Genomic DNA, 27,756 nt, shown 5'->3' on the forward strand with positions numbered 1-27,756 from the left:
TGCTAATTTCTCGATTGTCTCTATGTCTGATAGCGCGGATAGCCTAGGAAAGCAACTGGTGTCTGTACTCATGCGTGACGCTTGTATGCAGCTCTGCTCGTCTGTTCTGGAACCTCAGAGCGTCTCCTATGGGCGCGCAGAAGAACTACTTTCAAGTTTCCGGGTCCAGGTCATTGCCTGGGGAATATTCGTACGGCAGAAATCTTCAGTTAGATTGAGTATCCACCAGAAAGATCGGTATCGAAGGTAAACACCTTGTTCATTATGAATATTGTGTAACAGGTAAATTGGAAATATTAATAATGCTGTGAGTCAATTCAATTGTGACTTTGTTCTGCGTGCATAGATAGCCACCTACAACCTCCCTCATCGTTTTATTGAGGTGCCACAGAAGAGGCTAAAGATAAAAAAAAACACGGCCACCAACACTATGTGCATATGGTGTCTAATAATAGTGGGCGCTCTACTCACTGTACTATCTAAGAGATAATATGAAAGCAGAACGGTGATTTAAACTTCTGTGACATAATATGCATGGTTTGTATTTACTGAAAGCAATCCCTCTTGATGGGAGTATAAAAGGGGACAGAAACAAATCCAGCCAGGGCACAAGACTCCCATGCCCACACCTCTCCTGGTGATTCTACTGCTAGCTGCATTTAGAAATATATATGCATTAGGAGAAATAGCATGTAGTGTTTTTTGTTTTCATGGCTGAAAAAGGCTGCGTGGGTTTAACCATACTCTAAAAAAAAGTTACGCCTCATCTTAAACATATGCGGGCAGAATGGGGTGCAGTGAAGAATAAGAAAGAAAAAACAGGTCAGCCTATATGGAACAAAGAGCAAGAAATACACCACCGTTTTTACCAAAACAGCCAAGGGTCTTTATTTTTTCAGCCAGGGGTATATGGTTTCAGCCAGGGGTGGAGGGTTGCAAGAGTTACATTAAGGAATATCACTCTGCTCTCCCTCTCGCAGGGAGAACATATAAGTTCATTGCTCCCTACTGTGTTCCCTGCATGGCAGCGCGGGGTTCCAGTGTTGGATAGCATTTCTAGCTTCTCGACTTGGGCTTCATGTGCGCGACGTAGTAGTCGTTGCAGGCGATGTTGAGCCCAGCAATGAGGGAGTAGAAACTCTGAAAGTTGATCTGTCCTTCCCGGCATTGGTCTAGGTCCTTCATGATCTTGTCCACTGCCAGAGGATCCCTCTGGTTCTGTTGGAAACAAACATAAAATCAAGGGAGGTTACAGAATGTTACAGTCCAGACAGAAAGGGAGCAGAAAGACAAAAAAGTCACTACATTAAAGAGTTTGGCTTCAAAATCTGCTAACTGCAAAGATGAATACGTTCTTCTCAGTTCCAGTTTTACATACAAATACAACAAATACTAGAATTCAGTAGTACAGGAAATGGGATAAACAGTGATGCAACTGCACAGATACATTTTAAAACGCTCATGTGGATAACTTCACATTATTTAATTACCACCAAAAATGTGAAAAGGCACAAAACCTTCTTGGAGCAAGAATAAGAATATAGATTGAACTATCAGGGCCAGAGCTAAATTGGAAAGGAAGTTGGATAAACGTGCATGAAAGGCTACTCAAGAAAAATGTATATAAACATAGGTTTTTAATGAGCCTGACATCTGATACCGCCTTCTCTATTATTATTATGGAATTTTGTAAAGCGCATGGTTACGCGCCCCGGCGTGTCCCCGCGCTGAGTGAGAAGTATGAAGTGGCCAGAACAGGGAGGTTACATCAGTACTGAGCGAAAGAGGTGAGTTTTTAGAGCTCTGCGGAACTTAGCCTCTGAAGGTTCGAGGCGCAGCTCCATCGGAAGCATATTCCAGCTCTTGGCTGCAAGAAGCCTGAAAGATCTGCCCCCCATTCGAGCTTTATGAATTTTGGGGACAACTACCAGTCCGGTGCCAGAAGATCTGAGCATCTGCTCCGGTCTGTAGGGGGTGATGAGGTTGTATAGGGGAACGGGCGCCCTGCCCCTGATAATGCGGTGACACATGCAAAGTGCTTTGAAGGTAATCCTCTCTCTGATCGGAAGCCAGTGTAGGGACTTCAAAGCAACTTTAGAGGCCGTTCTTCTAGGAAGCCTCAGCACCAGCCGGGCTGTGGCATTTTGAAGTACCTGGAGACGATTGAGGCTTCTAGCTGTTATTCCCAGATAGAGGAGGTTAGAGTAATCGAGTCTAGATGTGACCAAGGCATGCACAAGAGTCTGCCTGGCACTAACTGGAAGTAGGTCCAGGGTCTTCCTTAGACTCTTGAGCATACCGAAGCACATTCCGACAACCCGATTAATCTGGGGCGCAAATGACAGGTTGGAGTCAAACATCACCCCAAGATTTTTGGCCTGTTGACAAGGCACTGGAGTGGAGCCCAGGCATGCTGGCCACCATACCGAGGACCACACATTCGGTCCACCTCCTACCACGAGCACTTCAGTTTTGGACCCATTCAGCTTCAGGCAGTTGTCAGACATCCAGGATGCAAGCTCCTGCATGCAAGCACTGAAGCTGGATGCCGCAACATCAGGTGCCCGTGACAGCGAGATGACTAGCTGTGTGTCATCGGCATATGACACTAATTGGATACCATGACTTTCCACGATGGTGGCTACAGGGGAAGCATAAAGGTTAAACAGGGTGGGGCTCAGGGCGGAGCCCTGGGGCACCCCTTGATCAAGATTGAACACACGAGAGTAGTGTTCTCCCTGTCTGACCTGAAAACCCCTATCAGTCAGGAAAGATTGGATCCACCTCAGCGCTGACCCAGTGACTCCACCTTTGTTGAGACACTGTAGCAAGGTGAAATGTGCTACAGTGTCAAAGGCTGCACTTAGGTCAAGTAAAATGAGGGCCATAGTATGCCCCTCATCTACCCCTTGCCTGATGGTCTCAGTGGCCATGAGCAGCGCAGACTCCGTGGAGTTGACGTGCACGGAAGCCAAACTGAGTTGTATGGAGCAGGTTGGCTTTCTCCACAAATGCCATAAGTTGAAGATTTGCCACCTTTTCTGCTACTTTGGCCAGGTAGGGGAGGAGTGAAATAGTACGGAGATTGTCCAGCCTGTCCCAGATAAGATTCGGGTTTTTTTGAAGCGGGAGTACTACAGCCTGCTTCCAACTTTTGGGTACAGTGCTGGATCTGAAGGAAAGATCCAGAACATCCCTAATATAGGGTTCAAGGATCTCAATACTCTCTCCAAGAAGTTTCGATGATGCAGGATCACGGGGGGATCCTGACTTAATGGAGCGGCACATTTGCTGGAGCCCGTCAGGGGATGGGGTGAAAAAGTTGTCCAGGCTATTAACACCCACATCTACCAATATACTCTCACTGAACTCTGTTCCCTTTTTCTTCCCCCCCGAAAAAGTGGAATAGATGGTGGACACTTTATCAGAAAAGAAGGCAGCAATGCGGTTACAGGATTCCTCTGAGACCGAGGACGGGTCAACAGATGAGCCACAGAGAGAGATTTCCTTAAAAATTTTGAATAGCTCCTTGGTAGAGTTATTAGCTTCTCCTATCCTACCTGAGAAGTAAGTTGTTTTGGCACGCCTGATCAAGCTGTGATATTCTCTACGTTTGTCTATATACCTCTGTTTTGCTTGATCAAGGTAAGCCACCCTCCACTGTCTTTCTAGTTGTTTGCATTCCGCTTTAGCTAGGCGAAGTTCATCGCTGTACCAGGGGGCGGATCTCTGGGATCTACTACTGGGATTTTTATGACAAAGAGGGGCTATGTCATCTAAAGCATTATTAATGCGGCCTTCTAGTCTATCCGATGCAGTATCAGCAGTATCAGCATCCTCACCTCCTGGTCTGCCGCCTTTAGTCAGAGCAGTATCGAACTTTGCTTTGGAAAAAGCAGTCCATTTGCGGCTCATATATTTAGAGTTGGTACGCTTTTGGATATTGCTAGCAGGGATATTTATTATAAAAGGCACTAAGAAGTGGTCGGATCAAGGGACTGGAACGGGGGCCTTAACTTCAATGTCTTCCCAGTTGACAAAGATAGGGTCCAATAGATGGCCCTTTTGGTGGGTCGGGGCCTTAGATCTAATGTGTAATTGGAGGGAATGTAGTTGCTGACAGAAGTCAGTGGCTCCTTTGTCCTGTTGGTCATCCAAATGGATGTTAAGGTCACCTAAAAGCATAAGCTTGTCCCTACGCAAAGCGGCTTCCGTTATGCCTTCGATTAGGCTGGTAGTAAAGTGGGTAAAAGGACCAGGAGCGCGATAGACCAAGAAGCCCTTCACCGTGTTACCAGCGTTAACCTTAATGGAAAAAGCTCCTGTCTCACTGTCAGCGATAGCTAGAGGTTCAAGTTGACAACATAGTTGCTGCTTAGATATTATAGCTATCCCACCGCCTCTACCCACAGTTCTGTCCAGTCGTACTATGGTATAGCCAGCTGGAAGCTGGTACAAAGCACTATGGGGCAGATGTACAACCGTTTTTTGCGGTCGCAAATGGGAATTCGGACCGTAGGCGACCGCCAAAAAGGTCAGCCCCATGTACAAACCCTATTTTGCAAGTCGCTATCCTATTAGCGACTCGCAAAATATGGTTTATGACTCGCTATTAGGAAGGGGCGTGCCAAGGGCATCCCTTCCTAATAGCAAGTTCAAATGGCATGTACCATTGTTTTGAAACCGCATTTGCTGTCGCAAAACACTTGCAGTTTACCACCCTTTTCAAAAGGGTGGTAAACCATTCACAAACAGAAAGGGGTCCACAGGGGACCCCTTCCCCTTTGTGAATGGGTGTGAAAATATTTTGTAAGAGCAGGCAGTGGTCCAGGGACCACTGCCTGCCCTTAAAAAATGAAACTGAAAAGTTTCATATTACTTTTTTTAATGCAGCCCGTTTAAAACGTGCTATGTTGAAGATGACGTGCAGGGCCACTAAATCTTGGTAGCTTCGAGGAGTCTTAGGAAAGGGACAGGTAATGCATACACATTTGAACATCAATCAAAGTACAGTGATCTATATATGACTTTACTGTGGGCCGGGTAAACTCAGTTTTTTGCCTAAAATTGACATCCAGTCATCGTTTCTAAATTTGCAGTCAGTTTATCAAAACGTTGCCCAATATACACTGTGTTGCTAGGATTTCTGGGAATGACAGCAGTCCCAATTTTAAAAGTGTAACGATTAGATGACAACCCGCGACAGGAAGCATTGTGGCTTTGCTTTATGAATTAGTGTTCGTAGGTCTTTGAAGAAAACTGGATTGTATTTTATCTTCACTTGTAGCTGTCCAAACTTGTAGAATACCATGTGAAAGTGAGGTGCCTTGATAGGATCATACATATCTCTATCTAAGCAACAGGAGAGTTGTTAGCTCAAGCCCATCCTTATGTACCATGTGATACTTCATTGCCACAAATGAATCCACAGGACATTGGGCACCCATAGGTGAGTGCGCTCTACCCACAATTGCGAGTACTTTCCCATTATTCCTAAATTCTGTTACTTGAATTCCAGGGAAATGGGAAACAAAACCAATATTGAAGAAGTTCAGAAGTCTTACATATGATAGACTCATGTGTATCAGAAAAGGTTATTACTGGCTGGTGTTAACATCTCACTGGTTGCTACTTACCCTGATAAATTCAGTGAACTCCTTTTCCATGAAGTGTTTAAGATCATCTTTGTTCATGTAGCCTTTGTCTCCACCATATTTATGGAAAGTAAACATAATGGTTTCCATGGCTTGCTCCAGTTGAGTTGGTACCACCATCTTTGCAGGCTGTGTTGCTTATCTTTCAAGAAAAAGACAAATAAAGATTTATGAATTAATTCTATACACAAAACTAATGTAGAACATTTAATCTAGAACAAGGTTGGATGGAGAAATATAACTCGCAAGAAATTCTTTTCCGAAAGCATCCCATTTTATTACCAATTTACATCCAACATTCTATATATTAACCAAAGCTTGTGTGTTTGCTGGATAAAGTTAACTGGAATTCACATTCCACACGACACCAGAAATCCAAACCTCTAATTAGGTGGAAATATGTTTTTATGAAGAAAAAAAACCACTGGTATTAGATTGAATCCCCGGTCTGATATGGAGAAAAAAAATTGCCAATGTCTTACAATTCCAAATATTTTTTTGATTATAAGAGGTTTTTTTAAAGCATATGAATTGAGTTTGGAGTTTAGGAGCATGGACAAAATATATAAACAAAGACCCAGTTTGGAAGGAACATCAGATGCTGAACAGATAAAAGACGATGAAAATAAACCTTGAAATTCATAGAGAAAAGGAAAAAATATAAAAAGTTCAGTGGTGATGTGTAGAAACAGCAATATAACTTTTAAAAATAAGTAATGGAAAAAACTGATGGGATGAGGAACACGTAGGTGGAGAGAAAGGACATGAAGTATGGGATGTCGATGGAAATTGGGGGTTCTGATATCACCACCACCATTCAGATGTACCAAAAAAAGAAGAGGACAAGCAGTGGTGTGGAAGAGTGAATGGCCACGAAGAAAGCAGAAGGAGGATGAACGGGAAAATGTAGGGGCAGGGGAGGGGATTTGTAGGCTTCCACAAACGACAAAAAAAAGAAAGCAGCAGGAAGAGGACGTAGAGGTTTTGCAAGGGTAAAGAAGAAACAATATGAAAAATTTTAAACAACAATAGAGGGTAAAGTCATTGCATCATCACATCTAATCAATATGATCCCTGCCAAAAACAAAACGATCAAAGTATATTTTTAACATGAAAATCATGCACCGCAATGGATTCGATTTGACGTCTTGCTGAATGTCTTTTATTTAGAAAAGTACGAGGAACCAGGTTTGATGACGTTTCAGCAGAATGGGCTTCTTCAAATCTGGTATTTGTCTGGAGCACAAGGATCCATCATTCAATGGGATTCCTGGCTTGCGTGCAACACCCTTTTTTGGAATTCAGTGCAAAATGTCCACCATACTGCAACATGGAGCCCACTGTGTGAGCATGAATATCCAGGCACACTGGAAGAATGAAAACTACTGAATCTTCCAATCACACACACCCTGGAGTCTGAGAACAAGGAAAATTGTCAAGTATCCAATGCTTGCAAAGTGCGCTACAGCTGAATTGAAAATCTGATGCAAACCAATATTGCCATCTGGTTTTCCTCAAAATTATAGTGTTTTACACTCAAGAATCTGCAATTAATGTTCTACCACGATTCAGCCTGGCTTGTCCCCAGAAATCTAAATAGCAGCTCCAGCCCAAAGCTTTAATGAACATGTGTCTCTGGAAACTTTTGAAGCTATGCATTTCAAAACACCCGTTACGATTAAAGAAAGGCTAATCAAAAACAAATATAAATTTGTGAAATGTTTCAGCTTTGCTGGTTTATAGATCAACTTCTATATAATGTATAGAATACTGTTTGTCTTTGCCACAGTCATTCTCTGTGAAAGAACCAGTTTGTCATGTCCTGTTCTGCTCCCTTGCCTCAAGAGACACTCCTTTCTGGCCTGGGGGGACAGTCACGATTCCCAGTTCTAGGCGGCTCCCTCATTTTGCATAAATTCACACCATTGTTATGTTTAGATGATTGCAGCGTGATTTGTACACCATAAAGCGCTCCAGACTCCCCGGGAACATTGATGTCACAAGTACAAGGAGGGCCACTAGAATGATTTCCCAATGCTGTGGATTATTGAGGGGCCAGAAGTAGGACGCGGTATGAGGTTCTGAAATTTGCCGTTTCTCGATCGCACCCAGACTCCATCTTGTGTTTTACGCCATTTTAGGTTGCCCTCACTCAGGCAGCTGGTAAACGAGATGTTTTTGTCATTTCTGCCCTAGCGTGCCAGGTAACCTTTCGTCCCATGTTTATTAACTAGTGTCAGGGTCTGGCCGAATACACTAATTCATGTCTGAGCTGGATAACCCCCGCCAGAACTATCTGTTAGCTCACACCATTCTTTCCTCTCGCTTATCTTATCTACTGCCCTTCGCTACACATCTCATGCATTCTCTGGCTTCACGACTGTCCTTCTAGAACATACAACCATGTTTTCTCTCCTTGTAAACTGTATAATGTGGATTCTCTTTGCAATTTGCTTAAAGGGGCCAGCAACAAACATCACCTGGAACCCGAGTCAGTTTTTAGCTTAAACCATTGTTGGTGACATTTGTCGATGTCTCAAATTCTATATGTTTTTGGTTATCCATTGTATTTCACTGTATAAAAGCTTGTGCGCCACGGAGGTCGAGGGGCAGTCTCTTGTGAACCCATCCCTGTGTGACTTCACGGACAACTGTCCTAGCTGCAGCTAATAAATCTCGATCTTTTACGCCAGACGGAGTGTCCAGTGTCTCTGTAGTGCAAGGCAGGAGAACTAGAGGATTTCAGGCGTACTCTGCGCCGCTTGGCCCTTAATGGTCAGGTTCCTCAGGTATGGAGTAAAAGGTTTAAAACCATAAAGGCGAGAGGGAAAGAAAGATAGAGTGATAGAGTGAAGGAAGTGGGACGCGTCAGTGAGTGAGATCACAAAATAATCGTGAAAGTTGTAGAAGCGGGAAACGCGATTAATAAAAATGTGTAATTGGAGAAGGTAGCGAGCTTGACTTTTCACACTCAACTCACAGTAGATGTCTAGATATTTACAAGCCCTCCCAATTGTTCCATTCCTCTGCCTGTGGTAATACCACACACCCTCCTCAGCCTCTAACGTGGTCTTTACTTCCACACAACTTTTACTCCTGTGCGTCTGTCTGGCCCTTTTTGTAATGTTTACTGATTTTGCTCCCACAATTTCTCCTAGGACAGGATTCCATACATTTACCCCACTTTATTTGAAGAAGTTCTCCATGAGTCTCCATGGAATGGTCTGATGCGTACAGCCCGCCATCACTCTGCTCTCTTTCGAGCTGTATTTTCTTGAGACTTTGCACCATCTGCGATAGCCCTCCTCCGGACTGTCTCTCGGTTTATCATCTGAAGATATGGCTGCCGAAACAGGGCTGAGGACCCGTTAATGTGGTAAAAGCACAACTTCTGTCTGCCTACCCTGGCATTCCCCTGGCCATGCTCACCACCGTGTTTTGAAACTATGGGGCAGATTTACAAGCCCCTTGCGCCACTTTTGCGTCACATTTCCCATGTTAAAAGTGACGCAAAAGTGGCGCAAGGGGCTTGTAAATCTGCCCCTATGACTCTTAGCCAGCATAACCGCAACATCCTTCTACTGTGAAATGATCGCCTCTCCCATTTCTACCATTCGTCCTGCTCCAAACAGTTCTTCCTGCAAACTCGCGACTTTGTACTTCATTGCATTAAATCTTGGACCATGGTATTGGTTTCCTGCAACCCTTTTTGTTCTTTCTGTGGCATCTCCTCTATTTCAAATCTTAGTTTTGTCTACAAAGATGTGGACATTCTCTTCTAGTCATATGCCATGTAGGTAATGATTATGAAAGGTTCCTGGTTTTGACAGTACTCGTTATTGCAGGAATCATTGTCTCTCTCACCTTCCCAGCATACCTGCATCTCTCACCATGTCATATCCAAGGCTTATGCAAAGTAAGACCTAGAGCGTGCACACGCTCCTTAATTTGTATGAAATCCCCCCACTGAATCATGTCCATGGCCTGAGATCAAAGATGACCATGTGCGTTATTCTTCCAGTATTTATGTCCACAGGTAAACGGTCAAAGAAATGAGTTGACAAACACATCCATTGGTGCCAAAGCTGCTGTTATCCAGTGGCATGTGGGTTTTCTTTGAGGAGTTTTTCTGTGGATTTCTGTTTCGTTACACTTAATCTTGAAACCCCTACAGTGGACAGGCTCCTCTATGGCTCACATTTGCTCAGTGGGGCCTAGAACTGTCTGTGTGTGGTCCTGCAGTACCACTCCAGTAGTCAGCAGTTGGAAGAATACGATTGATTGTCAATTAATACGATTGATTGTCAGCAAGGACGCATCACATCTGTTCCCAGTACATTGAGAATTTTTGGTTGTGTTAGTTTGATGTGAGTTGATCTTAATTCTTCCATTATTAAATGTCTTATAGTCACTCCTTAATTGTATACTTCTGTCATGCATGGGTTTATATTCATGCTGTTATTCAACCATGAACATTCATCAATAGATTTCTATGTTAATACATTGCAGATGCAGATATTTAGCAATCCAACCTTTTTCACGGTCTTGCCTAGCATTTCCGCTTACTCACATAACTATATTTTACCACCCTTTTGATTGGGTGCCTTGTATCCTTCCACTGCATGCATTCAGCTTACGCTTATTTTTTTAAAACAATCACACTGTTACAACGCATGCGATTACAACGTGGTCATTACAACGACCTCGTTGTTACAACACAAGCCAATACATCGGAAGTGGTTCTACGACTTGCTGTAGGGGGTGCGCTAAACTGAGGAATAGTATAATTTACTATTTCAACACCTTCCCTACTGTGGCACACGCTGGAGTTAGAATAGTTAATTATACTATCACTAAGTCCAGCGCGCCCCCTATAGCAAGTCGTAGAAACGACTTACGATGTAATGGCTTGCGTTGTAACAATGTGGTTGTTGTAATGACCGCGTTGTAATCGCATGCGTTGTAGTGTATGCGATGTAACATCGCATATTCACTGCTGACGCTTGGTGGTGGTTTTTACTTTATGTGCTCCATCACCCTCTGTTGCTTTGCTGTCCCTTCCAGTTCCGTTTTTTTTAATTAAATTTCTTTTTTTACTTTTTAAGAGGGCAAGGCATCTGCATTTTGGTGCTGGTCTACTCTTTTGCCATAACATGCTTTCTTGCACATTCATTTTTCATTTAAAACTGAAAGATGGGCTGCCGTCATTTTAGAAGGATGTAATTTTTAAAAAAAGATGGCGGCCGCCTCATCATGCATGGTGATGCACGCATGCGTATACCTTATCATGCTGGGGGCTGCCATCACACACAGGACGCTTCAATGTGCAATGACGCGTGCAAGCTTATGCATCATCTTTTGTTGCCAATGCTGTTGAGCACCAGCAGGTCCCATTTTCTTTTTGTCAAGGCTGAACATCATCGCTATAAAGCATGAGCAAAGCCACTTGACCTGCTTCGGCAAAGCCAAAACGCTTTACCAGGGCTTGTTTTTAACTGTTGCTTAAGTCTTGTTTTCCTTCCTTTTGCACCTTTGAACTAATTCTGTTGGGATCATTTGGTTAGGCAAATAGACTTTTCTGATGTCCTCCTTCTGAAATCTCCTGTCCTACTAACCAGCTGAGCGGCGGCTGCATTGTCGGAACATTATAACAGCTTTATCGCTCAATGTACTTACTCCTGCAGAAAGGTCTGTCAACTAGTTGGATGATAATCTCAACTGCCGATATGGTTTCTATCAATTTATAGTATTTGTTATGTGGCATGACAAAACACTACATCAACTAAAAACAGTAGCGACTGGCAGGAAACGCGGGCGGCAGGGGGGACAAAATATAAATAATAAAAAAACACTTTCCTTCTCACGACCGCCGTCTCTCCTCAGCTTCGCTTCCTAACGAGTCCCGGAAGCACACAGCCTCCCAAAAACCAATCACAATGCTGCAATGCAGCGTTGTGATTGATCTGAGTGCCGTGGTTTGGCACTCAGGCGGGGACTATGAGCCTGTGCATGTTCCATTACATGTGCGTTACAGCCTGGTGGGGAACATGCAAAGTGTGCATGAACCACTCCTCCCCCTGTGGCACCAGTCCCACTCTGACAATTAAAATGATAATAACGATGTTTTCATTTTATTTTTTCCTGCTCTGAAGGCAGTAGGGCGACGCTCCTCCGCCTTAGTGGAGGGGCCGCCCCTGCACTTTATCGAATTAACCACCACGACTTCATGTGGTAAGTCTTGGTAAGTAGAGGTAAGAGTAATAATGATATGCTTACCTTGGCGATCACCTGCTTCAGGTGGAATGGGTCCATGGAAAAACCTGAGGGTGACTGCTTTGTCAAAAAACCTCTAATCTTGGTCCGGCCAGTAACTCCCTACAGGAGTAGAATCGGGAATCACTCCACACTAGTAATGAGCACCTTAGCCGGTCCTGCACCAGCCATCACTCAATACTGCGCTCAACTGTGCACGTGGCGGGCAGAGCAGAGGGGTACTTTTTGCACACCCATAAAGATGACTCAAGCTTTTTTCACCACACTTACAACATATAAACCACAGCCATCCGATCAGAACCAATTGCAGCCAATCCATCTGGAAACCAACATCCAGATACAAAGTCACGGACTGCGAAGACTCTGGTTGAAGGCGCTGTCACCCAACGCTGGTAAATCTGGTGTTTCCAATAGTTCACGAAGAGATGCGAATCCACATGCATATATTTGTTTCTACCTCCATCTGGCATGTTTTCATTTTACTTTTCATGTTTTGGAGTTCTATTCGCCCAGTTCTTTCCTTCAAGATAAATCACTCCGGAGATGCCATAGCCATCCTGCCCAGCTCCACTGCTGGTCCCCAAGAGTGGAAGAGTTCTTGCATGTCTATTTCCCTGTCCTCCCACGTCTCTCCAGAGTGGCAGGACCCCTCCGTAGGGCTGGCTCCATCACACAGCTCTGATGTTCTTTTGTGATTGGGAACGTAACCCAATTTCCAAATTTTGAGGTTTGGTCCTCCTCATAAACAAGTTGTGCTTTCGGAACCAGATCCAAAAATCACACATCAAGTGAACCTACAGGTGGGTTCACCGCAACAAGGCGATTGTTGTTGGCATCACCAACTTTTTTTATTTCAATCTGCTCTGGGGCATGTTTTTATAGGTTGTGGTGGAGTCTATTGATTCTGTGACCATTGGTAGGGTTTGACTTTCAGGCTGTTGTTTCTCGGTCCTTCTTCAGGGTGCTGGGAAACGCCGGCAATAGCGCTGGGCTCTGGGCACCATCCCCCCCCCCAAAAAAACTAGTGAAAAACCTGGGCGTCTGGATGGACGACTCACTCAACTTCCGGTCCCACACCAAGAAAGTGGCCGGCACCTGCATTGGCCTACTAAGAAGCCTCAGCCACATTCTAGGCTTTTTCAACGCCAAAACCCGACAACTAATTATTCAAGCTACCATCCTCTCGCGACTAGATTACGCCAATGTACTCCTTCTTGGTGCCAACAAATGTGAGATAGCACGTCTCCAACGTGTGCAGAACTCCGCGGCTAGAACTCTGGTCGGCCTCCCCCGCAGATGCTCAGCCAGAGCGACCATCAAAAGATTACACTGGCTACCCGTTGATTCTAGAATCAAATTCAAGACCCTTGTTATGTCCTTCAAAATTCTCAGACTCAACACCCCTCCCTTGCTTCAACCCCTCCTCACTCCCTACGTCCCGGCACGGACCCTCAGATCCTCCAACCGAAATCTTCTTTGCGTTCCTCGAATAAAACTCAGCCGCATGGGCGGCCGCTCCTTTAGGTTCCTCGGAGCCAAGCTGTGGAATGACCTGCCACAACATATCCGTTCTATAGACAGCCTACCAGCTTTCCGGAAAGCTGTGAAAACGTTTCTATTCCCTTGCCTGTAACCCCCCTAGTCCTACTCTCCTCTCAGACTTGGATCTGGGTTTCTAGCGCCGGGACGCCTCATTGCTGGGGCAGCTGTTGCGCTCTACCAAAACAATAGAATAGAATAGAATACGCTGGCAGACGTAACCATGCGCTTTACAAACTCGATTATTATTATCACCAAGGAAGGTGGAAAGACAAAAGCAGCTCCTCGAATCATACTTCCCTCGGACAGGCACCAGGAGAAGGTATGGCTGAGTTTCTGAGACAGCAAAGTGGGTTTACGTCCTATATCCGATACCCCTGGGAAATCAAAACATGCTGGAAAAAAAAATCAACCTAGAGGGTCGTGTGGCAGGCACTGTTGGGCTACTGGAGACTCTGAGACAAAGCCCCTGTTGAACAACCACGCTCTCACGCCCTCTTTGCAATGAGCAATCACTGTCCCAAGAACTGAAACCAAATCCCTAACTGGGTGGCCTGTGTCACGGGTTTCTAGAGAGGCAGCTACTTTCTGCTGACATTAACAGGATATTAGCCTTTGCTTATTATTTGCTTTAGCATTCATTAAGATTTTAGTTCAGAGCTTGTTGGCCTCCAGGTGCTTCCGGGCAGGAAGAAGAGGCGGAATGCTAGAAACAGCAGACAGAGATCATGAGCACACCGATAGCAGATTTCCTTAGTGGTGGTACGGCCTTAGCCAGTGCTCAATTTGTAAAATTATAAGTGCCAGGGCCCTGATCCCGAGGCCACTGCAGTTTGCACCACCCATCGCCCCTGTCATCGCTGCCAAAACAACTACTAACCATCTCTCTCGCATGTAAATGCGACAGTTCAGATTATTCCAGGGCCCAAAAGCTAAAGGAATAGCTGGGGATGCAGGTATTAACAATTTTAATCTATATTGTAGTCTTAAACTACCATTGTTCTGCTCATCTCTAAATTAGATGAACAGCGCCACCATGTGGCAGAGTGTCATAAGTGTGGTGATGACAAGTAAGTGCCGGCACCGAGCACCGGAAACCACTAGCTCAAATTTAGCACTGGCCTTAGCCAGATTTGAAAGGAAGTGTTTTATCTTGCATCTGACTCAAGTGATTTTTGGCCTCAGGTGGATGGAAAAGAGTTTTAAAAATAAACACTTTTGTTTCCAGAAATATCCCACTAATCCTTTTATACTTGACTGTTTAAATGACCAGTAGGTTATGGGATACATATTTGTAAGTAGTATATCTTTAGCGGACCAAGGCAAAATGCAGCAGAGCTGTACCTAGTCAAAACCATGCATGAAGCCAGCAAATGAGGAGACAAAGCTGGTATGTGGACTATTACCACATTATAATGTAGTGTGTCTTAAAGAGGTGCTTCTTTTTAACTTTTTCGCAAGTTGGATCAGTGTTGAGGGGGTGGTGATGCATATGGGGGATGTTGTTACAGATCCTGGGTGCATAGCAGAAAAAGGTTTGCTGATTTGTTTTGACTTTTCTACACACTTCTCAGTTTTTCATCTGATGGTGAGCCAACTGTGTGAGTGCTGAGAACCACCAGAAATGTTGAGCTTGTCTGCAAGATAAGCAGGGATGCTCTTTGTGAGGGCTTTGTAAATGATGCCGCTGATTTTGAAGATGATGTTGGCCAGCAAGGGGAGCCAATTAAGTTCCATCAGGATGTGGATGACATGACCATGATTTCAAGGCCTAAGGTGTGCTAATATGGAGACTGGGAGGCCATGAAGTAGGGCGTTACCACCATCTCGGTGCAAGAGTACGAAGGCTTGAACAGCAATTCTGAAGTCGATTTTTGGAAGGCACAGTCATACTTTCTTTAGAAGAAAGTGCTGGCACTAGGCCATATTTGCATTTTTTGGCAGTGTGTTTCGTGAGGGTAGGGTTTATGTCCACGGTTGGGACACCAAGTGGGAGGGTGATATAAGGTGTCTAGACAGACTCTAGCGTTGCAAAATGTCGTGAACAATAAGGAGAGTCTTAAACGCTTCCTTTCCCGCACCAGATGCCAATGTACGCCCTTCATAACCTCGGTAATGTGATTGTGTATCTATGACTGACTGTGCAGGCCTGTGATTCTGGGCCTACTTCTGCTTGTTCAGTGAGTAGCCCTGTTATGCCTTCATTGGCGTGACACTTTACTCGTTAACACATAGTCCACATGCTTAGAGCCAATATTGTATTTCCACGTTTGGCAGAATTAGACGCAGGCCTGTTGAGGAGGTGGATTCTAATTGGTAATTGATGCAGTCTGGATAAACACCGCAACTTTCAGATTTCGTTTGATTCTATTGATGAACAATTTTATTCTCACTAAAAGCTGAATTTTTGCTGGGGTTTGCGAATAATACGTACTATTAATAGGCTTGTAGGACTTATTTTGGAGATAGGGTTGGTGCCACTAGGATGAAAAGTGTGGCATGGAGCTCTCGAGAGGGGTGTATGTGTAGGGGCAGTGGAGTAGCGGGGGCTTGATAAGACCAGAAACCATTCTACAAACCTTTTTTTTTTTTTAAAGTGATTTTAAATAAAACTGCATGAGGTGTCTGTGGCACTGAATTATCTTACTGTGTTTTTTTGTCCACAGCACAGAGAGAATAACCCCAGTATGTGGTCCATTCCATTCCAGCTCACAGCCTGCACAACTCGGAGCCGAGTCCAATTCTGAGTTGAATCTAGTACACTGCCAGAGTTCAACTCTGCCAGTTTATATACAAGCCCAAGTGAGAATACGAGGTCCCAGACCAGCCCTGCACATAGCCTAACCCACTAACAAGCATAGCCCTGCCCAGCTAAACACAAGAGTAGACAAACTGGGCACTCAGCCCACCCACAGCAAACATAATCCTGCTCAGCAAATCCCAGCCCAACCCAAGAGAATCCCTGCTGGGGCCTCAGTCCACAGCCATGCAAACCCCTGTCCAGGCCCACACAAGAGGAGCACAGCCAGTTACTCAGCAAACATAAAAGAGCGACCCACCCCAGCTAAACACAGGAGTCGCCCTACCTATGGGTGGCACAGGAATTAACAGCCTGTCTGGCCTTGCTCCATGGCATGTAGATATTGTCGAACTTAACGCACCATGGTAAGCGTTGGCTGGCTACGGCCTTCGCAGTGGCAAAGGTGGAAAGTTTGTGCGATTGGAAATCAGCCATGCCACCATCTCACTGTACATGGCTGTCTGATATCCACGACATGACCACCTGCATAACGTTTGAGGAGGTCTGGGGTCCCGCCCTGCACGAGCAGCTATGGACACTGACACCAATCGGCTCAGTTCCATCCTGCGTCTCCTGGCTTTGGCTACGTCAGGGGTGGGAGTTGGCTTTTTGGGGGGCGGCCAGGGGGCAGGCTCCATGCCTTTTCTGCCCTGTTCTGTTGTCCCTTCCCCTATTCTCCTTAACTCTCCTCTGCTCATTTGGGGTTCTTCTTGGCCGCATCACTTCAATCTGGAGGGGTTATACTCTGTGTTGCTTTTCTTGTTATCAATGACTTCTCCGAAGTTCTTGTTTCTACAGTATCTTGGATTACACAGATTGACTAGCTTTTCTATCTGTTACAAGCTGATTGTATATGAAAAGCGATAAAATAATTGAGATACAAAAAAGGAGTAGCGCTACCGGGCGCTCATCCCACACCAAGCATAAGGCTGCCCAGCCAAGCAAATCTCATACGTGTGGCCTAGCCCTGACCTTAGCCCACACCAAGCATGAACCAGGTCACTACAAGTGTCCCGGTCAGGTGCTCAGCCCACACCAAGCATGAAACAGGTCAGTCCAAGTGTCCCGGTCAGGTGCTTAGCCCACACCAAGCATGAACCAGCCCTGCCAAGCCCAGATAAGTCCAAGAGTACTCCAACCAGGCGCTCAGTATACAACCTAACATTGTAGACTGGACTATTGCAATAGTCTATATCTGAGGATACATGAAGGATCCCTAAATAAACTATAGATTTTGCAGAATGCGGCAGCCAGACTGCTCACAGGCACGCCTAGGACTGGCTCCATTTCTGCTCAAATCAAAACTCTACATTGGTTGCCTGTGAGGCAACGCATTCAATTTAAGGCTTTGGCACTGGTCTTTAGACCCCTTCATGGAATGGGGCCTGAATTCCTTATACAACAACTCCACTGGTATTCCCCTACCAGAACCCTACGATCCTCGGACGCCAAATTGGCTATAGTTCGTAGGGTGAAGAAGGCCAATTGGGGTGGCAGAGGCTTTGTGGTCAACGCAGCCAGGGCATGGAATGCTCTTCCTTTTTCTCTGAGAAGTACGACTGATCTTCTTCCATTCCGAAAGACATTAAAAACATTTCTTTTCAACTATTGATCCTTCACATTACCTATTTTTAACTCGATCCCTCTTTAGGCCTTCTCTAAGCGCCAGGACACCTTTTTGGTAACAGTTGCGCTCTATAAATGCCCATAATTTTTTTTTTTTTTAAACATGATCTAGCCCAGAGCATCACACAACTAGCCCAGCACGGAACACTACTAAGCATTATCCAACCCAGCACAACTCAGCACGGCTCAAGGGTAGTCTACCACGGTGCCCACTGCCAAGCATAAACCAGCCCATCCCTGCCCAGCTTAAGAGAGGAGTAGCCTAGCCCTGCGCTCAGCCAACAAATGAGCATAAACCCTCCCAGCCAAGTGCTGCTGAGCCCAAGAGTAGCGCACCCAGGCTCTCAGCCCACAGGCAAGAACAAACCATCTCAGGCACACCCAGCTCAGCATAAGAGCGCTCTGTCAAAAAACAAAGCATAACCCACCCCATTTTGCCAACTTACGAGCAACCTAGCACAGGAACAGATTCAGTGTCCAGAATGACACTGGTGAAATTACTTCATCTGCCTGTGCCTCATTTCCCATATTGGTCAACATTGAGGGCTCTTTGAAAGGAACTAACTGCTGGGATTTAGAACTATAGAAAGAGTGACATGATGGCTTACACTTTTGCATTTGTTTTGTCTGCTGGGTCCTCCAGGTGTCGGCAGGGTGATAGTCATGCAGCACCCATTGTGATCAGGACACATCTTGACCCAAAATTGGTGGCCATGTCTCCAACTGGACATAATGGAGGAAAATACACTACATTTGGTTTAGCAGTGCTCTATTTTTCCCAAACTTTGCCTTGCTTACACGCAGTTTTGCAACGTGAAAGTCTTCCTATTTGTAGACCAGTTACAAGTAAGCTGCCATCCCCGGAATAGGACACGTTACAACGCATGCCTTTACAACACGGTTTTTACATCGCAACCGCCATTACAACGCATGATTTTACAACGCATTTTTAGAAACTACACTTACAACGCATTCCATTACAACGCATAATACTTTTAGGCCAGGGCAACAGTAGTGTAAGTGTTGGATAGTGTAGGAGTAAAAATTACTATTTCCACTCCAGTGAGTGCACCAGTAGGGTAAGTGTTGGATAGTGTAGGGGTAAAAATTACTATTCCTACTCCAGTGAGTGCAACAGTAGGGTAAGTGTTGGATAGTGTAGGGGTAAAAATTACTATTTCCCATTACTTACCATATAATTCGTTGTAATGGCATGCGTTGTAGTAGCATGCGTTGTAGTGACATGCGTTGTAGTGACATGCAATGTAAAGGATGTTGTGTTGTAATGACTGCATTGTAAAGGTAGTGCATTGTAATGACTGCGTTGTAATGGTTGTTTCCCCCATCCCCGACCTCATTAGGGTGGGGACTGCAGAGACGCTCCCCCCTCAAGCAAAGTTCAGAAGATACCGTATAACTTTTATTAATAGTGACAATCGTGCCTACTAAAACAATTTTTGCCTTGGCGGATTATCTGAGGACCGCAAGTCTGAGTCTGCCCAGGGGTGTAACTAGTGTGTAACTCTTCATGTCCTATCCGTAATCATTACCTGGATACACTAACAGAGAAAGTTGCTACACGCATCCACGTAGAACGTTTCAAGTAGAAAAGTCTTATTTTAAACACAATCTGGAAAGGAGGTGCGTGATGTGGGCCTTTTGAGGGATTGTGATCAATTAAGAAACCCACAAACCAGTTACAAAGTTGCTCTGGAATAAAGGATTCTTATAGCTTCAGTCAAAATACTATTTTGCAATTTTTACCTTCCCTTTCCCCCTCAAATACGGCCATTTCTCATTCCATCTCTTGTAATGCGGGACCTGCTGTGTCGATTGATGGACTCGGGTTGTACGTGGTTGTAGGAAGAAACTGACGGAAGAGGCTGAGGACAGGGAGTAAATGCAATTATCATTCCTCCGAGCATCTCTCTTCCAACTAGGCACATACTGATAACGGAAAAGAAAAAACGCAAGTCTGGAAAAGAGATGGTGGCTACAAGCCAGGACTTGCTCAAAGTTTACACTGAGCAGCTACGCTCAAACATACTCCTTTCATCCACATCGAAGTGGCGAGAGGCAGCGTCAGGCCTGGCTGTTTCCACGTCACCTTAGGGTACAAACATGCACCTCTTGCACTGACGCTGAGCCCACCGAGCTCCCTTACAGATCCACACCGGAGACGTCATTTCCGGGAGCTGGGCGGGCCCTATCTTTGTCTTTATCTCTGTACATCCGGCTGTGGGTGTGAGAGTACAGAACAGATAGTGCTCCGTGTCCTGCTGGAACTTGCGCTCGCGCTTCCCGAGCAGGCCGCGCCCGCAGCTCTTCCTCGCGCTGCCGCATGCGGAACCGACCGCACCCGTTGGACCTCGCCCAAGCCTTTCACGAGGCCGGAGTCCACTGCCAGCAGGCTCCCTGCTTCAGGAACTCCATGGAGGATGCACCCGCGAAAGCAGGAGGGCGCGGGCAGCCGCGTGGCTGACTGGAAGCGAAGGGGCGCTCAGTGGCACCTCTTGGAGGGAGGCACGGCTGGCACAGTGATCCTGGCAAGCGACCCAAACCCGGCCTTTTCAGGGCAACAATATCGCAGCTCTTCTATGAGTTCCGTTAGGGCACTCAGCTCCTGGGTCAGGCCTTCTCTACAAATTCAAAGTACAAAATTTAAATCTAGAGGGCCCAGTTCACGAAAAAGCTTAAAACAACGCATGCGAAGATGTTTTCGTCTAAACATTTTTTACTGTTTTTAGCTCCCACATATTTGAAGATATTCCGTTTTTGTTTTTTTGAAGATGTATATAGCGCGAACTCGACCCGGAGGTATTACGTTACACAAGGACACATTGGAAAGGTGCGCTAGAAGCAGGCTTCCAGGCTATGTCACGTGACCTCTCCGCAGGTCCCGGTTCTTCCTGTGCGTTAATCTACACAGCGTAAATTTAAACATGGGCAGGATAGAACCTGCTCTGCAAATGCACAGTTCTTTCTTTGTTTTTTTTAACTACCAGCGGAAAATATTTTTTCCTACACTCTCACCAGATGTGGGCGGAGTAAAATTTCAAGGCTTTTCAAGGTGGTCGATCTGAGTTTGTTGCCCACCAATGTGTAGGTCTGAGGTATCATGAAACTTACATGGCTGACCACGCCTTGAAGCATCCACTTTCCATGCTTCGTGTAATATTTATTCCCACATGCCTTGCAGATAAATCAGCAGCAATAAATCCGTGAACGCCTGGCAGGAATGATGCGAGGGGTAACTTGGATGTACTTTCAGCCTTAAATGTATATTGACAGCCGATAATGCCTTTATGAATTGGGCACATAGTTTCTGTATGCAACAATAGGTTACAAGATGGCTCTTTTTTTTTTTTTTTACCAGAGACATGTTCCAGTCCTGGTTTTCCATTTTACACGGCACTGTACTTTGATGCCACCGCTCTAGTAATATATAACATGCAAAGGTTTATCAGGCCAATGGTATATTATCTGTGCCAGTGTTAAGTTACAATGGAGAAACTTTGAGAAAATGAAAGGCCGCACTGCCCTTAAAGAAAGCAGAAACTATACGAGTTTGAATGGACAACACTGCTTTTTTTCGTATTGAAATATACCTGTTGAAAGAACTTTTTGAAACAAAACGGCCCAGACAGAGATTTGGAGCAACGTTCATTAAGGGCTAATGCTCGGGCAGGCTACACCTGGAAAATATGGAACAAACTCCCCTTTAAGGGTACTATCCGGTGCATGTGTATAAGTCTTAAAAAAAGGTGCGGGGGACTAACCAAGTTAGGCAATATGTAAGTGAGATAATTGCACGTGACATCACGCATGACAATATAGGGAGTGACATAACATGAAGCAACATCAGATCTTAATACCATACACATATGTTTTGCAGGTCTATGAGTACATTTGAGCGCATTTAACAAATTAGAATTTGTGTCAGAGTTGTGCCTAAAAAGTGGCGCACCCCGATGCAAAATCTGGTCCTCAACTTATATATATATATTTTTTTAACTCTGCCACATCGAAATTTGCAACAAGGAGAAACATGGCGGTAAATCTGTTTTGCTTAATTGGTTGCAAAGTCTGCGTTTTAAAATATTTTATGGGGTTAAGGCACCTGCTGCATAGATTTTTGTGCGCCCAGTAAATCTCAAGGAATAAAAATAATGGTAAGATAACTCTGGAGGTTAATGCACTTCCTGGAGAGATCTGTTTTCTCTAGACCCAGTTTGAATCAAAGTAGCATAAAGGGTTAATGTGTCTTCTGCAAAGCACATCATGTGACACGCAGAAGACAGATTTTTATTTTATGTAGATGGTTGAGTGGGTTACTGCTTTTAACACAGATCCTCTTTAGGCCGTTTGCTAAAGACCTCTTCAGGACATTCTGAAAGCTGACCTAAGAATGCATTCTGCTTGTTGCTTCCCATTGGATTTGTGGTTTGTAACTCACATTTTCTGGCTTTCTATTTACTTTATTCTTTTGCTTTAGGCTGTCCAGCTTGAGTTTGTCTGTCCCATTGCTCAAACCTTGATTACTATATTCTTCTGTGACCTCGCTTTCTGTAAATAGGCCTTTAAATCTTGTTCTTATCTTGTCCCATGTGCTGTGCATTTAAAGACAGAGGTCAAATGTCAAACACTTTCTTCAGAGGGAGCCTGGTGTTTACTTTTCTTTCTCTGACTTCAAAGTGAGAGAATTTATGGGATAATCCTGCTGAGTATCAATGTAAGAGAAGAAGGTGTCCATGTTTTTTTCGAGCATACAACAAATGAACTGTGCTGATGTTTCAGAATATATCAGAATTAAAACAAATGAAGCACATTTTTTGTAATTCTGAAATGTGGAAACAAATATTTGAATATTACCAAAATACATCAATACACTAGGTGATGACATTTGTCGTTTGTGTGCTGTAAAACCTTATTTCGGTGCAGATGTAATGGTCATTTCAATTGAAAATGTGCTGTCTGTAATGGCAGTGTGCTACCACATCATGCATATTCCACACTACACCACTACACGCCCTTCCACTCTATGCCACGCCACTCCATTCTACGGCACTTCACTCTACGACATGCCACTCCTCTCTATGCCTCTCTATAACGCACTCTTCAACATGGCACGCCTCTTGACTCCATGCCACTCCAATCTACGCCACTCTATGCCTCTGCACTCCACACCACTTAAACGAATCGAATCTACCCCACTCGTCTCCAGTCTACCCCACCCACCCCACTTTGCTACAATCTACTCCTCTCCAGTCTACCCCATTCCACTTCAACATACCCACCTCAATCTACCCCACCCCACTCTACACCACTTCAATCTACCTCACTAACTCAATCTACCCCACTCCACTCAATCTAACCCAATCAACCCCACCCACTCCAATCTACCCTACTCCACCCTTATCTTCTGCACTCCACTCAAATCTACCCATCTACCCCATTCCAATGTATCCCAATCCAACCCACTCAACTCCAATCAAACCCAATCCACTCTACTCCAATCTACCCCTATCCAATTTAGCCCACTCCATTCCAATTGACCTCACTCCACCGTAATCTAGCCTACCTCAATCTACCCCACTCCACTTTAATCTACCCCACTCCACTATACCCAAATCTACCCCACTCCAAACTACCCTATTCCAATCAACACCACTCCATTCTACTCCAATCTACCCTACCACAATCGACCCAATCTATCCCACTGCAATCTACGCCACTCCACTCTAGCCCACTCCACCCTAATCTACTCCATTCTACTCCTCTTCACACCTGTCTACTCCACTCTAACCCCTTCCACTCTAACCCATTCCAATCTACCCAAATAAACTGCACTCCGGTCTGCCCCAATCTACCCCACTCCACTCTACCCCAATATATCTCACTTCACCTCGATCTACCCCACTCCACCCAAATATATCCCACGCCACTCCACCTCGATGTAGACCACTCCAATCTACCCAATTTCAGTCTACCTCACTCCAATCTACGCCACTCCACCCCAATCTACCCTGATTCAATATACCCCACTCCCATTCCAATCTACTGCACTCCAATCTACCCCATTCTAATCCAATGTACCCCTCAACCTCACTCCAATCTACCTAACCCCATGCCAATCTACCCCACTCCAATCTACTCGCCTCCACTTCAGTCAACCTGTATCCACCCTTATCCACTCTTCCCCAATCTACCCCACTCTAATTTACCCCAATATTTATCCCACTCCACCCCAATCTACCTGTTCTACCCTACTCCTATCTACCCCACTTCAATCTACCACACTATTCTACGGAACGTCCCCACTCCAATCCATCCCACCCCATTCAACTGTACCCCAATCTACCCCACTCCAGTGTACCCCACTCCATTCCACTCACTTTTAGCCATGCTGAGCAGCAGCCAGGCTGTTGTACAAAATGGCTAAAACACATTGTCATGGCCAATAGCTCTTGCATAGAAGAAACCTATTGCCAATGCTTGTGTTTCTTGCAGTTCATAAATTGTAATCCTTCTAATATAGCGCAGTGAGCTATGAAGGACATGTGGCTCCTACACCTTGTTATCCTCACTGTCTTATATAATACATCCTGTACACTGATTTACACACACAACTTTTATTGTCATTGTATAATGTGTACGTGTGATGTAAAGTGCTCGACTCCCTGCATTTGGATAAGTAGCACAACGCACTATGAAAGAAATAAAACAAAATAGTGGGATTTAAAATGTTATTTGTGTAAATACTGGGAGAGACCAACATATCTGACATTCTGACAGTGGAGAAGTGTGGCTCAATGGTTAGAGCGGCAGACCTTGAGGCAGAGCACTGGTCCGGGACCAGGGTTCGATTCCCGTTGCGGCAGGGTCTCGGGCTATAAATTCCGCGGACCGGATATTCTCGCCTCAGAGCCTATTCTAATCATGGGTCCCACACTGCAACTCTGGGCAATAGCTTGCTTAATCTCCACAACGGCCCCACAGCGCTGGGATGCCTGGCTTCACCCTGGGGATGCCCAGGAGTGTACATTTCACAGGGAAAAAGCCAGGAAGGGTTCCCTAGCGGTATGAGTACAGCGCCGGGAGACCCCGGTCCGGGGTAGCTGTGCGCTATATAAGTACAAGCACATTTACATATGTCTTATGCACGGGAATGACCAAGTCCAAAGCATGCCTCTTTTAAGCACCTGTGAAGTGATAAGTGTGTTTGTTTCCCCTCCATTGCATTTAGGTGAGAGGCTCCAATAACTCCAGCCCAGAATACTCAGCCAAAAGGAGGCCCGATGGCCCCTTAACTTTGGTTTTTGTTTGAGGCTCAGCTGGAATTTAAAATAACAAGGCCACGTTGCTGCTCAGTTCCTTTGGGCCCAACTTCTTGGAAGGAGAGACGGCGTCCACCCTGTGAAAAGAGTGGGTAGACGCTGTCCGCGACTTGTGCCCTGGGTACTACTAACTGGCTAAAGAAAGCATCCTCTATCCACTCCGTCCCCCCAAAAATGATCAGACGAAATAATACTAATAAAAATAATGGTGAAAAAAACCTAGGAGTGACCTGGGATCGAATCTTAACCTGAAGATCCAACATTCTTATCGACGTTCCATCAAATAAGGTGTCTCTCATTCACCAAAGCCAGAAATCAGCCATTAGTGACTGGTGCACCAGTCAACTCCCACCCTAAATAACTGAGCACCGCTACCTTGGGCTCCCTCATTAAAATCTTGCACAGGGCCCAAAAAACTCTAGTCGGCCTGATTAAGGCTTCCAGTAAAACTGAAACCACTACTTTAAAACGCAGAAGACCGGTGCTCACCAGTCAACTCCAGAATCACATTCTACACCCAGTGCCCCCCTCTTCAAGTGCCTGGAAGGGCCGGTGTGTATTGCTGGGCAACAGCCACCAATATCCCCCCCCCTCCTTTCAAAGCCAGGCCTGCAGGACTCTGTGATTCATCTGCCCTTTGGTTGCTCTTCTCTCGTTAGCGCCTAGAAGCAGTTAGGTTTTACACTATGCACTCTTTGATTCTGCTCATGGTATCACTGTTCCCTTCAGACAGCTATCTTTACATTCACTTATGGACAAGTGAAGGCCCGGCAGATGCAACATTTCACTGCAGGACTCTCTTCTCCTCCCCTAGCTCATCAATCAGGCACGGCCGCCTCAGGTTCCCTCCCGGCCCCTGGTGTGACAGCGGAATGGATGCTTCAGCCATGATGACCGGTCGGCCCTTATCCCAGAGTTCTTCTGACCAGGGCGGGCGGCACATATTCCACCCAGAGCTTCCCACTGACCGGGCGGCGCCCATCCCAGAGTCCGTCACGAACGGGCGGCGCATATCCCATTGTTCCTGCGACCGGCGCGGCGGCACATATCCCAGGCCATAGTTCCTGACCGGTCGGCGCTTATCCAAGAGTTCCTCACTAACGGGCGGCGCATATCCCGGAGTTCCTGCTCACAGAGCAGAACTCGCCTCCCCCCTCCCCTGGGTGCGGCCTCTGCCTTCATCGCGACACAAGGTCTGCCGAAGGAACCTTTGTGCGGCCTGCGCTCTCCAAACAAACAATGAATAACTGTTCCCATCTGTTTGCCGTCCCTGATTAACAGTAAAGAAACGCAGGCAGAGCAGACACTGGCAGGCGGGCGGCCTCCATCTTCCCGTTCGGAGGCCCCGAAGAATCGAAGTACAGGGCGCAAAGCGCCGAGTTTGGAGTAAGACAACTTACCCACTCCCCCTGTGCAGTGCACAGAACGGTGTAGAGCTCAGGGGCATCCAAACCGCAATGTGCAGAGCTCCAGCTGCCTATGCTTAGTTCCTTGGTGTTATTCGGAGCTCCTCCCTATGCAGCTTCTGAATAACGTTCAGATCTCCCGCTGTCTATGCTTAGTTCCTTGGTGTTATTCTGAGCCCCTCCTCCTTATGCAGCTTCTGCATAATGTGCAGAGCTTTAGCTGTCTATGCTTAGTTCCTTGGTGTTATTCTGAGCCCCTCCTCCTTATGCAGCTTCTGCATAATGTGCAGAGCTCCATCTGCCTATGCTTAGTTTCTTGGTATTATCTTCCTACGTTCAGCCTCTGCATAGTGTGCAGAGTTCCCTCTGCCCAGGGCTGTCCCCTGGATAGAATGCAGAGTCCCGCCATATCCATTAAAAAGTCAATACTAAATGGTTTCACAACCCACCGTCTTCTTCGCTTTGCTGCCCTTCCGTCCCTTCCCGATGAACCCCCCAATAGGACTGTAAGCACTTTCCATTTTTACCTTCCCTATTCAAGCACTGGTCACAACCCCTTCCTTGTACCACCCAGAGGGATGCTCACTGGAGCGGGCACCGGACCCTGCAGGCTGTTTCTGTCCCCGGCAGCTTTGAGATGTCAGATCGCTCTACAATCCCCCCACTGGCCTAGCGCTATCACTGCACCCGACTTGGAACCTAGATTTCGCACGAATTTCAACTTCCGCTTCTTCCCTGCGTATATTCCAGGTCTATTTTTTCCTTTTCGGTTACGGTGTTTGCCTTTCATCACAGTGCCACGCGTTCACCTCGTCGCCGCGGGGGGCGGGGGGGGGGGGGCACGGATACGCGCACAACACAAGCCCATAACACCCTAAATCATATCAGGAGTGGGTAAGAAACACTTCCCCTGTAATGCAAGGGCTTCGGCACTCACCTTCAGGAGAGGAGAGAGAGGAAAGAAGCTGCGCGGCACCGCCCCAGGCCAGAGTGAGGAGGGAGGCTGCGGCCAGCGCCTATAGTGGGAGGAAGGGAACTCCCCGCCGGAGGTGGGCGGGAGGGCGCTCCCTGCCAAGTGCCCAGCCCCGTGAAATCTGAGGCCTGCGCCTCACTGACTCACC

The 27,756-nt window shown here is 45.9% G+C and overlaps 1 protein-coding gene across 1 annotated transcript; it reads right to left on the reverse strand.

Moving 5' to 3' along the window:
• Positions 1–862: 862 nt before the first annotated feature.
• Positions 863–27,756, reverse strand: S100A10 (S100 calcium binding protein A10). The gene is made up of 3 exons (XM_085638679.1): positions 27,573–27,756; positions 5,637–5,796; positions 863–1,218 (listed from the first exon to the last, which is right to left on the reverse strand). Exons 2-3 carry the CDS (start codon positions 5,772–5,774, stop codon positions 1,057–1,059), a joined length of 300 nt encoding a protein of 99 aa, XP_085494805.1. The 5' UTR covers positions 5,775–5,796; positions 27,573–27,756; the 3' UTR covers positions 863–1,056.

This window comes from Triturus cristatus, chromosome 12 (genome assembly GCF_964204655.1).
Source record: "Triturus cristatus chromosome 12, aTriCri1.1, whole genome shotgun sequence".
Classification (NCBI taxonomy): Eukaryota; Metazoa; Chordata; class Amphibia; order Caudata; family Salamandridae; genus Triturus; species Triturus cristatus.